The sequence below is a fragment of the Malus sylvestris genome, chromosome 8 (assembly GCF_916048215.2).
Source record: "Malus sylvestris chromosome 8, drMalSylv7.2, whole genome shotgun sequence".
Taxonomy (NCBI): domain Eukaryota; kingdom Viridiplantae; phylum Streptophyta; class Magnoliopsida; order Rosales; family Rosaceae; genus Malus; species Malus sylvestris.
The window spans coordinates 5580895-5597049 of record NC_062267.1 but is presented as its reverse complement, the minus strand read 5'-3'; the positions used below and the strand labels follow the sequence as shown (position 1 = coordinate 5597049).

Genomic DNA, 16155 nt, shown 5'->3' with positions numbered 1-16155 from the left:
GTCGTTTCAGGGAATCTGTCGAAGCGAAAAGTTATGATGTCAACCATCAACCTTACCTACTGAAGTTCACCTGAAATTTTGATCATCTTCACCGATGCAATGACAGCGCTCTCCTTAATTGGTTTCTTAGCAATTGAGAGTGGAGTGGAAGAATCGCTTGCGTAGAATTTCACAAACGCATTTTCGGTCTTCTCACATTTATAGGAAAGGTAATCTGATTAGTTGCTGATGCCCTTGCAAATCACGGTTCCTCTTCTGCTGGTCTTGTTTGGTGGTATTCTCCTCCTGATTTCATTTTGCCGTATTATCAGCATGATTATGTAGGGCTACCACACTACCGCTTTAGATAGATTATTTTTGTTGGCCTTGTTATATCTTGTATTGGTTGTTCGAAGTTTTGTTTGTTACGAGTGTTATCATGGTCAATGTTAGGCTTTATGTCCCCCTTGACAATTTGTATTTTCCGTATTTTTAATAAAGATACCTCATTGTCACTTCTCATAATAACAATGCTAAAGTAGGATTAACTTTGTGGTTTTAATGAAAAAAAAAGTTAAACTTGGTTTGATTTTTTTAAGTTTGGTTTAGCACTCAAAGACATGATTACATGTGACGCTTAATGTATCATCATCTAAACATTAAACATCTCTCACATGCTATGTTTGGACGAGGAATTTACATGACCCAAGAGATTTATCTCAAGTTATAAAGAAATATACCGCCAAATGTGACATGAACAGAATTAGAGAAATCTTTCATGAGCATTACAAAGACACATGCATTTTCTTTATGCAACAAGGATCGATATTGATTTTGGATGACAAAAAATATTCGAAATGTCATACATTAATTTTGAGAAATATAGTTCGTTCAATTATTTTTTCATACAAAGGATCGATAGTGGTGATATACTATTTACCAGTACAAATAACTGTTTGGCATAAAATTAAAAAAATTAAAAAGGTAAAGGAATCCTGCAATTTCCTTGATCCTCTTTCTGAATGTACAAATAAGAATTACAGAAACATCGTGATACAACATAGACGCGATTTCAAGAGTACAAACATGTCACTCTCGACGCCAAGCTTAACCCCTCCCCGACGTCCCCGGCCCCGGCCCCGTCGTCCGAGAGAAAGAAAACAAAAGAATTGGAGAGAAATGTAGTTTAATTACAATACGATGACCAATCCCTAAACCTGCAACTGATTGGAGGGGAATGAATTCATCAAGCTTGATGAAGCCTAAAAACCCGAAAAGCTAATTAACGAATTCGAGCAATGTAACAAGTCATCCTCTTAATATTTAGATGACTGCTGCTCATTTTTTGAACTTCTAAGCCTATAAAAGACATTTCCCTTTACATCCATCTGGCGTAAGCTTACACCGCAACCCTTGGGAGTTTAGCGCGCGATTTAAGTTTGGGGCTGGACAAGAAACTGCGCGCAGGTATAACCAGACAAGGATGATGGAAGTTCGATTTCTGAAGGATCGCTTAGAGGAATTGCCTTGTCGATATCTTCAGTCGAGAATGGAATGCTGCAATGAGAAAGTTAAAGTAAATAGGATAAGGTTTTCGATTCTGTTTTTTATCAGACGAGAAGCAATACTTGTTTTGTATGCAATTAGATGAGATAATTGGACGAGAAGCGGATTACCTCAGATCATCATCCAACAAGAACGAATTGGAGGTCAGATTCTGGTTGTCCTTGTTCAAAAGCTCCCTCATTTGAGCAACCACCTGCAGGCAATAACGTTCAGATAACAATGGGACTCCAATCACAAAGTTTACGGAACAACAAAGAAACTAAACATGCAAACATGCCTCGTTGGACACACTCTGAGTGCCGTATTTGTCATCCCAGTACATTGTACTTATTCGGTAGATTTGTCTGACCGTCAATGCCTGTACATTGTTCACAATGCCAAATGACTTAATTTCGGAGGTAAAAACACTTTTCATGAAGCCAGTGACGGGTAAAAGAGAAAATTGAGCCAAACTAAACATGCAAGAGCATCATACCGGACAAAGATCCTGCCTAATTTCGTCGAGAGACTTTTTCCTCTTCTGATGTATTACCTATACCAAATAGCACAAACAGAAAAGGTTCCTAACTTCTCATAGATTGTACATTTTAAAATTCAAAGAAAATAGCTTTAGCTTGTACCAGAAAACCAACAGCTTGTCTGATATAATTTAGCTCGTGCCAAGAGGTTCCTGCATACTGCATTGCACAAAGAGTCAGACCAACAAATGCATAATAAAGTCATTTAAACGCAGAACGCTTGCAACATGGTAGTTATATACTTGCCTCCTCCCCGGTGTTGCCAATCCATTTCTCCAGTTCAGCAAGACCTGATTTTACGTATTCACCGTTCGAAAATGTGCAACATTCGCGTCGCAGCAGTAGACTGCCCAGGGAAAGAAAAGGTAGAGTTAATACATAAACCATTAAAAATTCCGTTTATTAGCAATGAAAAGCTGGAATAGCAATAAACTCTTGCCTGTTGAAAAGTGACATATTGATGAAAGAGAAGACCTGTGTGACTAACTTGCGAATAAAAAATGAAGGTACCTGAGTAAAGTACAGTGTTTAGGTCAGAAAAGAATAAGAAAAAGTCAACAAAGGAAATAACAGAGTACAACTGCAACTTCTTATACGCGCTCGAGCGTAATTCATTCTGGGTTTTCACCCATCACGGGGAACTACAAAATAAATATTAAGCTTCAATTTAGCAAATAATTACATGATCTAGATATGAAGCTTTGACATCAACTAATGGAAATTGGTGATTTAGGTGACCAATGCCAACAGTTTTTGCAATACATGATAATATAAAAACAGAAAAGCAATGTAGATTTAAAGAAACAAATCAGAAAAATGTCCCACGTACATGATTCCCACATAATCGACTCATTAGGGTATCCAAGAATTTGATTATGTTGTCCCACTGACTTCCAGGTAATTGCTGAGGAGCATTCCCAGGTGATCTAGATGACTTTCGCGCAGCTTTGGGTGCCTTAAAATTTTCCATGAATATTCATAACATGTTAGTAGTATGTAGATCGATCAAACACAGACAAAACAAAATCTATTGGCCAAAAGATAGCATTCAGAAATTAAAATCAAACATTAGGCTTCAGAAAGCCAGCTACAAGAAAATGGAAGTGAGAATCTTCAGGGTTTTTTTTGTAAATCTTCTATATGAATGAGCTGAGCAACAATCCATCTCTTTTCTCCCTTCTATACATGGGAAGGCTAAAGTACTACCTGACGTATGGGTTCTTGCTCAGATAATTGCTGATGGCAGGTCAATACTTGTGATTGATTCAAAGCAAGAGTTAAATAATTTCTGTCCCCAAGCATTGGTGTACCATGACTAAAAACGAAGGAAAATGCACATTCATTCATTTCTTCTTTGTCCCATTGCTTTAAATTAACTAAACTATAGCCAGTAACCACTAAAAATGCACACAAACATGAACAAACATTCTGGACCAACTACCATTTTCCCAAAAGCGAACAATAGTAAACGTTGCACCCATACTTTGAATTAGAATCTTTGACCAGATCAGAATAAATCAGATTCACCTGAATGCATGAGCCCAAGAGTGGAGCCAATTCCTTCTTCAAACTGTCGCGCATCAAGCCAAAGATCTTTTCTACACAAGCAGTTAGCTGCTGTTTGAACAATATAGCTGGATATCTTGCTTCAAGATGTGACATACCATCTTCATAACCAATATATTTGAAAGGAGATGTCAGTCCCTGAAAATGAAAGTAGGGGGAGGACATTTAATAAACTACAATGAAATAATGATTTTGTAATTGCAACTCAGTAAAGTTCAAGGGAAATCTAAAGAGATTGTTTTTTGGTTGAACATTTGATAAACAGATTACGTATACAAAGAATATATATTCAACAAGCCCATCATTTGATTCTATAACCTACTTGTGCAATCCTGAGAGCTAAAGCAGAAGACCCAGAACGCTGAGTTGCTGGGAAACTATTTGGTCGTAAATTCCTCTGCAAAAGGCATAGAAGCGCTGATGCATTGGACAGCCAATAGGGCAAGGTTATGTTCTCATCCCCAACCTGAAACAATGGTAGTACAAAAAATTTCAAATATTCTACAACATTCGCAAGTAGTTTATTCAAATTCTAAAAAACCTTAAAAGACATGTAAATTCCACAGTTGATCGAGAATTGATCGAGAATAGCTTTTACATAATATCTGTATCTCTCCACATAATTTATTTCAGGTACAGTAACAAACATCAGTTCGAGCCTCAAGTGGAAACAAAATCATAAAGCCAAAACAAATTTGACTGAAGCAAGTAAATTACCTTCAGAACTTCATTTATTCCCTCAATTATATGGTCAAAAATAACTGTACGCTCAGACTCAAAGGCATGCCACTGAAGAAGGCATTTGTATATGATACAAGCCGCCAATGGTTTGCTGTCTTTAAACCCCAAATCTTCCTTAACACATCTTGATAGGAATTCATAGTTCTCCTGTACACGTCAAAGAGACATGCTTAAACTTACAAGCACAACTACCCAGAATGGAAATGACAAATAACAGCAGTGAAAGTCCATAAAAAGATTACAGTGGATACCAAAATATAAAGCTAAGGTTCAAATAAACAATAAGGGACAAAACCTGGTGCCTCTCAACTGCTAACTTTGATCGGCGTGATTCTGACAAGACATGTGAAAAGGGTGCAATCATTTTTGTAGGTGTGGGTGACTCCTGCATTAGATGGTATGACACATGAAGAAGATATTCTGCTGTGACGGTTAGATGAAAAAAAAAATCAGAGAGAGGGAGAGAGAGATCATGTCTTACAAATGCAGGCTTCTGTTCAGTGATGGGAATAACCGCACCAAGGTTTTTCTGTTAACATAAAAAATAAAAAAAATACAAAACTAACACTTGAGACTAGACCCACAAATCTATGGTATAAGATTTTATGAAGCAACAAAGTTTGAAACCAGTAAAATCAGACTGCATATAAAGAGGTTTTCAACCTACTGTTTAGATCAAACTGTTTAATCATATGTTGCATGTATATAATCATTTACCTCTGGAACCAACTTTTCAACACCTTGCCGAGTGCTCTTTGCAGGCACACTAAGGGCCTTTTGTCGCATGATAAGATTCTCCTCCTCTAATCCAGAGAGTTTCTCCTCAAGGCTGTAATTTAGATACAATATAGCAAGCATCAATGAAATGTAGTATATTCGATACATAAGACAACATATTTGGAGTGACAATAAATAAATCTAAAACTGATGTACAAAAGTACTTAACAAAGCTGAAATAAACACTTGAAAGATAGCTATGAATTTCGGAAAAACACCTCTTTACATTCTGCTGGAGCTGGTTGCACTTCTGTTCAAATTTATGCAACTTCTGAATGGTGTCTGTACTGTCCTTTCGAGCCTTGAGAAGTTCAGTTTCAAGAGCTGAGTTCTTCTTCTCCAATGCATCCAAGGAAATCTGCAAACAAAAAACATGAGAAAATTTTCAAAGGACACAGCAAATGTCCTAACCATCCCCCTAATGTTGGGAGGGATAGGGTAAAGAAAAAGGAAAACACTCTAAAAAGGAAAGACATGCCAAGAAAAAGAGACAATAGACTTCAGTAAATGTCAAATACCTATGTCGGTCAAGAAAAGCAAAGTTTAAATTGATTTTAAAAAATAATGAAACAATGAGTTCGTAACTTTGTATTTATCAAATCTACGAGAATCCAACTAATTACATCGTGCCTCTAGATTTCCTGCCTGAGATAGATATAATTTCTGAGTAGATAAGATGTAGCGTACAAAATCCCACAAAGTAAAACTGATATAAGAACATAATTTAACAAACATCAGAAAACTCACCTTTAAAAATGCATTTTCCCTTCTCAATTCAGCCATTCCAATGATTTCTCTTTCCAAAGATGATTTTTCTTTCACTGATAACTCCAATTGATTTTGAAGCACTGCATTCTTGTTGCACTCATTAATTGTAGCCAGCTTTGACGCATCTAACTCAAGACTCAAGGATTCCAACACTTTTTGAAGTTTTGAAATTTCTACTGACTTAGCTTCCTCATTAGATACCTGCATTCAATTCAGCTTGCAGTAAGAAAGAAACTTCTGCACACCCATACAACAGTTTGTCAAGTTGCTGAACCAAAAGAAATAAGGTTAAGTCTTGCAACTAATAATTTACAGAAAAGCACATAACACCTTTATAACGATTTTCTGAGGAAATGTGACAAGCATATAAAGATATGTTGGAATCAATAATTTGCGAACTCACAATATATATAGTTCTTTATCAAGAGAAATTGGCAAGCGCTCAAGCTATTTTATGGAGGTAATGTCAAAACAACCTTCATTTAGTCCATGAGCCATAACATTGCCAATAAGCTACAAACTCTACTGACATACATTTGGCACAAGCAGAGTAATAACAGGAGTGCCCCCAAAACAGGTTACCTAATACCTTAATAGGATGAATCCACAAACCACCCAACACAAAATTTAACACAACTAAAAAAAATACCCGTAATCGTTTCTCAAGTTGTAACCGCCATGTGAGGTCCTCTAACTGCTTCTCAAGTTTACCCTTAGCTAAACGCAAGGCACCGGTTTCATTTGCCTCCTGCAAATAGTAAATAAATAAATAAACATATAAAGGAAATTCTCATGCATATTGTTTCATCAGGAGCAGCAATATAATTTCACTCACTCGTTTAAGCCTTCGGAGCTCTCTCCTTGCTAACTTTCGCCTCCAAAGACCTTGTATTGCTACAACAGAAGCTTGGTGATGTTGGAATGCCGAGCGAACCTTGCACATCCTCCACCGAGCCTACAAGAATATATTTTTTGTCAAAACAGAAACAAAGTGGTAAGTGACAGTGACATATCAAGCAGACAACCAGCCAGATAATTATTACAAAGAAGAAATACATTTATGCATGAACAGAACCCAACTTCACAATGAACATATTGCTATTCCTAACAACATTCCACCCACATATAAAAATATTCCAAAAAACCTAAATTTCTAAACAACAGATTCAGAACACATCACTCTACATGCTTGCACAATGCAAATTATTACACAGGAAAAGTCTATGAATTAAGTTTACCTGGATCAAGGTGGCAGCTTTATGTTTCTTTCCATGCAAAAATCTTCGGCGAATTGAAAAACCACGAATATTGGACTGTATGACAGTAGCAGCTGAATATAATTCCACATAAGCACGCTTTAATAGCCACCTTCGGACATGTTTCTGTATAAAAATAGCAGCTGCTGCCTCCCGTTTTAAAGTATACAACGCTCGAGCAAGGCATCCTTCAACCATAATAAACATCAAACATCAACAAAAAAATAAAAAAAAAGCAAATGTCATGGATCTAAAGAAAGTGTCGGTAATAAGAATTCGCATTTCCCATGGAAGTCTGGCAGAAACATCTGACCTCTGCAAAAAGCTTGGAGTGCAAATGCAGCAGCTCGTTTGGAAACAAAATCTTTGCGAGCAACAAACGTTCGCAATTGACGTTGAATGCGCTTTGCAGCATTGTCCAAAACCTCTGCCCGTCGGGAGTCCAGAACACCAATTTGACCAGCCCTAAGAAATACTTTGGTCCTACCCAACTTCAAGGAAAGAACAACCTTGTCAAATTCTCTGTCAGCAGTAATATAATGTGAATACCATCCTACTGGATCATTCGATTCATACCTGAAAATTCTCTAGCTTTAACTTTTTCAAAATTTTCTCAGTTGTAGATTTTTCATCATAGCTACATAAGCATAGCGAATCAAAGAAGTCATAAGATATTAGAACAAAGGAAAGGGAGAAAAAGGAAAGGCTTCAAAGACTTAAAAGAAAAATATTAAAAGCACAAAACAAAATTAGAGAATTAGAACCTTAGTAACACTAGTTTGCAGCACAATAAAAAACGTAAAGTAAATATCTAAAAACATCAAATGTGATAAATATAACCAGAACATCTTTGAAATTTATTAGGCAAAGTCTTCAAGATTAAGGACTATGATGAACCCACCTTCCATCCATGAATTCAGGAGCTAATAATCCAAATCGATCTACAAACTCTGAGTAAGTTCTACGTGTGGGATAACCTGCCAGACTTATCCGAACAGCCTCTAGAACACCCTAAGCGGAATAAAAGAATCATTAGTGTAAAGAACGTGACATCAATAAGAAACACTACACAATGTGGGCGTAAGCAGAAACCTACAAGTACATGAGGTAGAGTGGTTGGGTTCAGGCGTGTGTTACGTTGCTTCAGTATTGATAATACAAATAACTCTTCAAAAACTAAGAATACAGATATGACAAAGATATGAAAGATAGCACACATATATGAATTGTTTCTTTCATTTATTATTTATTTTTTGTTTTCGCAGATTCACTTTAAACTTGAAATATCATTCTAATACTCTCTTTAAATGAAAATTCAAATTTTATTTTTAATTTACCCTAAAACCTGAAAAAAAAAAATAGTAGTCAATCCCTGTTTTTTCTGTATGACACTAGATCCAACATAAAGAAACATAAAAATTTTGAACGCACTGACCCCGCAGCGTAATTGATGTAAGATGCTCAAATTCTCAAACTTTTGCGGTCGATTCAATGAGTTCGGCTTAACACAGCGTATGTAATGAGGCTCTGTTGAATTGAGGGTTTCCATAAGTGCTTGAAGTTGTTGCTACAATAACCAAAACAGGAAGGGGGAATTATCAGCTTAAAGACCATCAAACAAGTAATTAAATACAAAGCTTTCAGGAGGGAGTTACATCAGGGAAATAGGCTAATGTTCGAAAGGCAGTAATAATAGGTCAAAGTAAATGATCAGTTGAATACAAGCAGAAATGATAACCACATCGTGAAGCATTATCCGAACAATATCCAACAAGTAGGATTTTGTTGGACGCAAGAGTCGGAGAAAAGAGAAAGGTACAGATTCAACCTAAAGCTATTGACACAAATTCTAAGACCAAATCAGAAAACAATGACATCCTCAAATTGACATTCATTTGTGAAAAAAAGTTCTTAAGCCCAAAATCCTGCAAGACAGCAGACAACAGACATTTTTTTCTTCATTGAACCATAAAGTTTTGAATTAGTTAATGATCTGATGTGAGTTTCTTGAACAGAAAAATATCCAGCTGGAGCCTTCTCCTATTAAATATCTTTTCATGTATCAGCTTCTGTAGTCTTTTAAGCAGTTGCAACCAATCAACATCGCATCACATATAAGGGACAGAGATGGAATGTACCTTAAATCTAGTGGCTACAGAAGAAAATTTGTACGATGATCTTGAAGATTCCTCAGGTAGTGGACCAAAAAGACCAGCAACAAAAGGGCATTTGGAAGAAGACAACAGATTGCAATGTTCTACGACAACATAATCACGATTCTTATCCAAAAAGGTATCTGTGTGATAAGTAACCTGAACAAATAGTGAATATTATAAATGATCCAATATCAAGATGCTGCACACAAATATGTATTGACATATAATATACCTTTCCAGCATAATGGGACATGGTAAAATCTGTTTCCGAAAATTTTGCCTTTTCCAACCTTTGGTGGGGCCGTAAAAGCTGAAACAACCTGGTTGAAAAACTTTGGTGTGTTGATTTTGGGAACATGCTGAAAAAATAAGAAAATCAGGATAAGGATAAAATTCCAGAAAATACTATATCGAGTAACACGCACCAACTTATAGTGAACTTAATTGTACCAAGCTTCATCCAAGAGAGCAATTATCCCAACAGGTTTCTGCAAATGAATGTTTGAGAACATAAGATCCAAGCCTTACAGACTCTCAAGGCATATAAAAACAAAAAACTATAGAAAATAACATTAGGCAAAACATTTATAAAAATGAAGAAATACAGTTATTGTCAACTTCTGCCATGCAATAGGGCTACCAAAACTCAGACTACAATTGCCCGTCATGCATTTTTCCCAAAAGCAGGGTGGTAGCTTCAATGACATATAATTAGTTGTGTCCACTCCTTGCATACATGCTACCACAAATTCCAGAAAATATGTACAACTTCGCGAACATGGTCATTCCTTACCACGTAAATATGACTAGAAATTAGGTCAACTCCTTGCATACATGCTACTATGAAATCAATCCAGGATACTAATTATCCTTTTAAAATCATATAATAAAAGGGAGGGGAGAAGAAGATGGCCTTGCAGCATTTCATAAATATTTGTCAACAAAAAAAAGGAGACAGAATGGGCAAAACCTTCTCAATCAAATCCAGAACATCTTGGTTGTCAATGAATTCAATGTAGCTCCAATCAATTTCCTCTTTGCTATACTCCTCCTGCTCCATCTTGAACACATGCTGGAACAAGTGGGAACGAAGTTAGAATACAATAATTATTAATAACATAAAATGATAAGAGTATGTTAATTTCATAAAACATTAATGCACCGCACACCTCATTAAAGTGTTGCTGTAGCTTCTCATTTGCAAAGTTAATGCAAAATTGCTCAAAACTGTGGAAAAGGAAAACCTAAATTAACCAAAGGAATAATGTACAATCGCAAGGATACTCTTATAATAATAGACTAGAGTTTGACTTTTGACAAGACAGAAATAAAACAATAATAATAAGGATGATATAGGATGAAAGAGTAAAACTTGAGTAGAGAGAGACTATGACTATCACCAACTAACAGATCAGCTGGGATGTCAAAAGTCCAATCACCTTATGAATTACAGTGACAAACAAGAAGCAGAAACACACATGACACTAACTCATTTACAATACACATATATACCCTCTGGACAAGTCAAGCAAATTAAGAGTGACATGACCACTTACTATACAAAATTTCAATGGCACTTAGATAGTATTCCAAATCCAAATTTAAGACTCGTATATTTAAAATTGAAATAGATATGGGTAAAGATCTCACCTATTGTCCTTAAAGCATTCAAAACCATAAATGTCCAAGACTCCTATTTGCATTTGGGAAGTCGAGTCTTGGCCAACAGATGTATTAATCTTATCAACAAGCCTGTGAAAATATCCAAACCCAAATAAGGTAAAGAAGAATCTTCCCAGACGAGTTAAGAAAATGAAGTTCCTGTGGGGAATGTTGATGAAACCATACCAGTCAAACAACCGAGAATAAACAGTCTTTGCCAATGCATCTCTACTAGAAATAGCACCACTACAGTCGAGAGCTTTAACAATAATTCCTTCACGAGTTTGGATTGTACGAGTAGACAGTGTTGCTAATAAGAGGTCCACATCACACCTGATTTATTAAGCAACTCTAAATTAAATTATCGAATGCAAGTTGTATATATGAGATAGTTTGGGCAGGAACTTTCTTTAGCATGTTCCTATCACAAAATGCAATAGAGTGATTAAGTTACAGGCAACATTCTAGAGATGTATCTCCTGACTCATAATATGCACGGATTGCATTATATAGTCCATGAAGATACTCCCTCAGTAAATTACAAAAAAAAAAACAAAAAATCTCTGAATTGAATGTTCACTCATAAAATATTAAAGAAACCGACAGGATATTAAACCATTCAGTTTGTTCAAAGTTAGTAAGGGAAAGTAAAAATTCAAGTTCAAGCTATATAAATCACCTACATGAAAAGTTTAGCAGCCATCTGCATATGAAAGTTCGATTTCTGATCCTTTAGAACTGAAGAGTCGTGCTCTTTCCCAGGAGAAAATTCAATGTTCCCCAAATGCAGAATTGCAGCCAAGGTGCGGAATATTGCTTCCTAAAAAGGTAGAAAAATGAATCTCAGAAACACCCAAGAGCGGAAGTGAAGGGAAAAAAAAGTATTCATCTTAAAGCGCCATCCACTTGGATTAAGTTTTAAACCTGATCTTCACGGCTGATACCAACAATATCCATTGCTGTTCTTGTCTTCGTATACTCTTCTGCACTGCTCACTCCATCAAGTTCATAAGTCTTGCTTTGATTCAGGTAATGGAAGTGGCTTGGGTGGTCTAACTTGTACTTCTCTGCATCCTATACGTATGGAGAATCCAGAGAACAATATCCATGAGCTTCAATAGAGTACACGACTGATGGTCATATGTGAACCATGATGATACATAGAAATGGGTGTAAAAAACACATGTACACACATACACAACTTGAAACATCCTGGGATGCATAAGGAAAACTTGACGCATGTATACGCACAAACACTCAATGATAAACAGCTAATTGACTATAGATGCTCAGATATTTACAATGGTAACTGTGTGATAAATCCATCCAATCACAGTCACAAAGAGTACCTTTCCAGATGCGCACAACTGGTAAAAACAGTGGTAATTCCTTTCAGGATCTGTAATCTGAACAACACGGGATCTTTCCAGTAGATAAGTTCTAATTGCAGCTCCAGATATTCTACCACTTGCATCAAACTGGATCTCAACAAACTTGCCAAAACGACTGCCTCAAAGAAGAATGACAATTGAAGGAAAATCATTTTCACTTCAAAAACTAAAATGAAAATAAGCATGACATTTACCAAATTGCCAGAAAAACTAAAATCATTATTAGTAGTTAATGATATACTACTAAACTGATTAGCAATTACAATAATAAATATCCCAATTATTGTTGGATACAGTAAACAACCAGTTCATTAATGAATAATGTTATCTATTAAAAAGGGCAGAAACAGTTCAGTAATTATATTCTATATCCTCCCCTACATCCTCCAATTATAATTACCTTCAAGGTATTTACTTTATACTAAGTAAAAGCCAAGACCTAGTTCTTTTCATTAATCCATACTCTTCCTGCATTGCCCTCACTCTCTGATCTCAATTTTCAACTAACCAGCATAACTTTTACCCCATTCTTTTATCATCAAGAAAGCATACAAGTGCCTCAACCGAAAGTGTGAGAATTTCAAATTTTTACATACCAAATTAGTGATATTTCAGGAGAAGAATAAACATATAGCACACCTTGAATTGTCATTTCTAACAGTCCTGGCATTACCAAATGCCTCCAAAAGGGGATTCGACTGAACCATGCACCAAAAAGAATCAGTGACACATTAAAGGCAACAAGACAATAAAATTTAAAAACAATTTCTAACAAAAATATAGAAAACTAAATTGACCAATTTTCTCAGTAAAAATGAAGAAGATCAATTCTTTTTCTCAAGTGTTGGACCATGACGAAGACCAAACTGGTCAAAAAAAATTATTTAACTCAACCATAACTTCTCCGCTGCCAAAATTTAGTGGCAAAATGAAAAACCCTTATCTATAACAGTGTGAATTTATTTCTACTCTTATTCAGAGTTGATATTTGTTTGAATGGAGGTTGATCTTACTTCAAGAACTTGTTGTTCAACAGTTCTCTCATCACCAGCACCAGCAGCTCGGCCTCCTACATAAGTAAGATACTGCATAATCAGTTTCGTCGTTTCAGTCTTCCCAGCTCCACTTTCACCACTGACCAGTATTGATTGGCTTTGTCCATCATTCACCATTGCTCTGGATTACAAAATCCAGAAAAGCTAACTTGAGTCATTCAATGGAATAGCAAAGTACAAAAAAGGTCAAGACTCGATTATCATAAAATTGGCATACCTATAAGACGCATCAGCCACCGCAAAAACATGGGGGCTTAGCTCACCAAATGGAGCTCCCTTATACTGCTCCATCATATGGACATTGTATAGATGGGGAAGCTTTGTGAATGGGTTAACCGCAATCAAAATGCTCCCCGTATATGTCTACCAACGACAAAAGAAAACAATCACTTCAATTCCGAAAGTAGGTCGTGTAAACCAATTTTAATAATATGAAAATTTAAAAGGAAAAATTTTTAGTATACCACATTTTCTACGCTGGTTTATGATATTCTCAATTTATCATTATCTCATCTAGAAATGAAGGCGTCAAACATGACAAGTGAAATACCAATTCCATTATAACACTCAATATGATCACTTTCCTATACATTTAACAGCAGTCAATTTAAGTCCTCCCAACTCTCCGGTTGAAATCAAGGATATTTTGGGGTTATACTTAACATTTCTAGAATAAGTCAATTCACGTCAACTCGTCTGCTAGTAAGCCTCATCCAGGGCTAACGGAAAACCAGTAGCACGCCAAGTGTAAGCCATCAATGAGACAATCAATAGCCAATTTGAAAATTTTCGCAAGCATTTAAGCCGATCCACGGATTAACAAATCATCATCAATCCTAGACGACATAGCACAATGTGGCACATAAAAGCCCCTTCACAAACTAGCCGTATCACTCCAATTATACAAATTGCACACAAAAATCGACTCACATATATATCATTGAGAGCGTATCTCCTCTGAAGATTATACAGCACACCCGGCTCGTTCAAATATGTCAGCTTCGTCATGTCGTCCACTCCGCCATGCTCGTCCTCATCCGCATCCCTCAGAAACAGCTTCTCCGGCAAAGCCAAAACCTACACTCCCAAAACCCCCCACAATCAACACAAAATTACCCAAATTTCAAACACTCAAACACATTAATCAGTAATTACACACAAAAACCGAGGGCAAACGTTTCACTTCACCTTCTTTCCCGAAGCGGTGACGACCTGGAGCTGCTTCCCCTTCCAGTCGGCGACTTCAGCCGGGACCCAGGCCAAATCCCGGTCCTCGACCCAGACCTTGGAGCCCCGGCGGAGGCTCATCTCGGAGGACCCCCGGCAGAAGATTTCAGCTGCTGACAGAGAACCAGAAACCCTAGAATTCGGTTCGACAAGACGACAAGTGGCGGAAGAGCGGAAATCGAGAGAGGTTTAGAAAGAACCAGAGAAGGACAAAGTAGAGAGAGAAAGTGAGGAGAGAGAAGAGAGTTTTGGGTGAAAATTTTGGGTTCCCGCCCTAACAGGTATAGAGTAGGAGTCCGAAATGGCGGAGACCGAGGGTTTAAATTGCGTATTCGACACGTCACCCTCCAACGACTGTGGACGCAGCAGGTAGAGAGAGAGAGAGACGGGGGCTTGAGGAGGGAGAGAGAAAGAGAATTTGGATAATTTAATGGCGGTATTTACAGAGAGAGACGTTGCGAAATTTCCGGTTTTTAAGTTTTGCATTTTGCCGAATCTTTCAATTTCGTTTTCGAGATAAATCGTTTTTTTTAAGTACAGATTCTCTCTGTCTGCTGGTTTTATTTGTTTTAGTGAAACAAGCAACGATGGATAGAGTATCGGTACTTGGATCCTCGCCGGATCCCTCCTGGTGATTCTAGGATCAATGCATGGATCGTTAATCAAAAATCGTACGGTCTCAATTAAATGTTTTTTATATTTTTAAAAGTAAAGCAATTGTTATGTGTGAAAAATATAAATATGAAAAAAATTGTGACCGTACGATTTTTTATCAACAATCCACGTGCTTTGATCTCTAGGATCTCCAAAAAGGGGATCCAGCGATAATCCAAATCCAAAGTATCGAACCCGAAACGTTACATTAATTTTAGTTTGAATCAGAAAACTTCCTCTGTAAGTTTTCAATTGTATTGACTGAATGATTACTTTACACACTGTGTAGATATATATATATATATATATATATATATATATATATATATATATAGCCTTTGGCTATTTACATAGATACCCCTGACTACTTTTATAGATGTCCTAACTAATCTCAACAGATACCACAACTAATTGCATTCAGTTATAGAATTATTAACAGTAACATAATTGAATGACTTGTCATTCTCCCTAATACACCCCCTCAAGCTAGAAGGGGAATTAGAAATGAGTCCAATTGGAAGCTTGGAACACAGATAGGTGAATATGTTTTTAGATATGGACTTGGTATGAAGATCAGCCAATTGGTCTTCACTGCAAATAAATCGTACTTGAAAGAGTTTTGCTAGAACCAATTCTCTAATATAGTAGTAATCAATCTCTACATGCTTTGTTCTAGCATGAAAGACAGGATTAGATGCTAATGAGATTACTGAAATGTTGTCACACCAAAGAGTAGGCAATATAGATAGAGGATAGTGTAGATCTTTGAGAATTTTGCAAACCCAAGTGATTTCAACAGCTGTGTGAGCTAAGGAGCGATATTCAGCCTCTGTAGATGA

The 16155-nt window shown here is 36.6% G+C and overlaps 1 protein-coding gene across 1 annotated transcript; it reads right to left on the bottom strand.

The window, feature by feature from the left end:
• Window positions 1-964: 964 nt before the first annotated feature.
• Window positions 965-15158, bottom strand: LOC126633313 (myosin-15-like). Its single transcript, XM_050303890.1, has 38 exons — window positions 14624-15158; window positions 14366-14512; window positions 13653-13798; window positions 13394-13556; window positions 13020-13078; window positions 12339-12495; window positions 11914-12063; window positions 11673-11809; window positions 11176-11322; window positions 10978-11079; window positions 10497-10554; window positions 10298-10399; window positions 9778-9815; window positions 9560-9686; window positions 9310-9483; window positions 8607-8738; window positions 8073-8182; window positions 7748-7808; window positions 7485-7662; window positions 7154-7359; window positions 6751-6870; window positions 6565-6663; window positions 5895-6116; window positions 5366-5505; window positions 5088-5199; window positions 4852-4899; window positions 4666-4755; window positions 4347-4517; window positions 3952-4095; window positions 3591-3767; window positions 2893-3018; window positions 2503-2573; window positions 2310-2409; window positions 2166-2222; window positions 2021-2077; window positions 1823-1903; window positions 1656-1738; window positions 965-1536 (listed from the first exon to the last, which is right to left on the bottom strand). The coding sequence occupies exons 1-38, from the start codon at window positions 14741-14743 to the stop codon at window positions 1413-1415; spliced, it is 4536 nt and encodes a 1511-aa protein (XP_050159847.1). The 5' UTR covers window positions 14744-15158; the 3' UTR covers window positions 965-1412.
• Window positions 15159-16155: the final 997 nt, after the last annotated feature.

Bases quoted from the DNA above. Each gene is read 5' to 3' on its own strand.
- LOC126633313 (XM_050303890.1), bottom strand. From the start codon at position 14,743: ATGAGCCTCCGCCGGGGCTCCAAGGTCTGGGTCGAGGACCGGGATTTG. The intron at 10,400-10,496 runs GTGTGCGGTGCA...CACTTGTTCCAG, and splicing joins TACAGCAACACTTTAATGAG to CATGTGTTCAAGATGGAGCA. The intron at 5,506-5,894 runs GTGAGTTTTCTG...TTTTGTTTGCAG, and splicing joins GGGAAAATGCATTTTTAAAG to ATTTCCTTGGATGCATTGGA.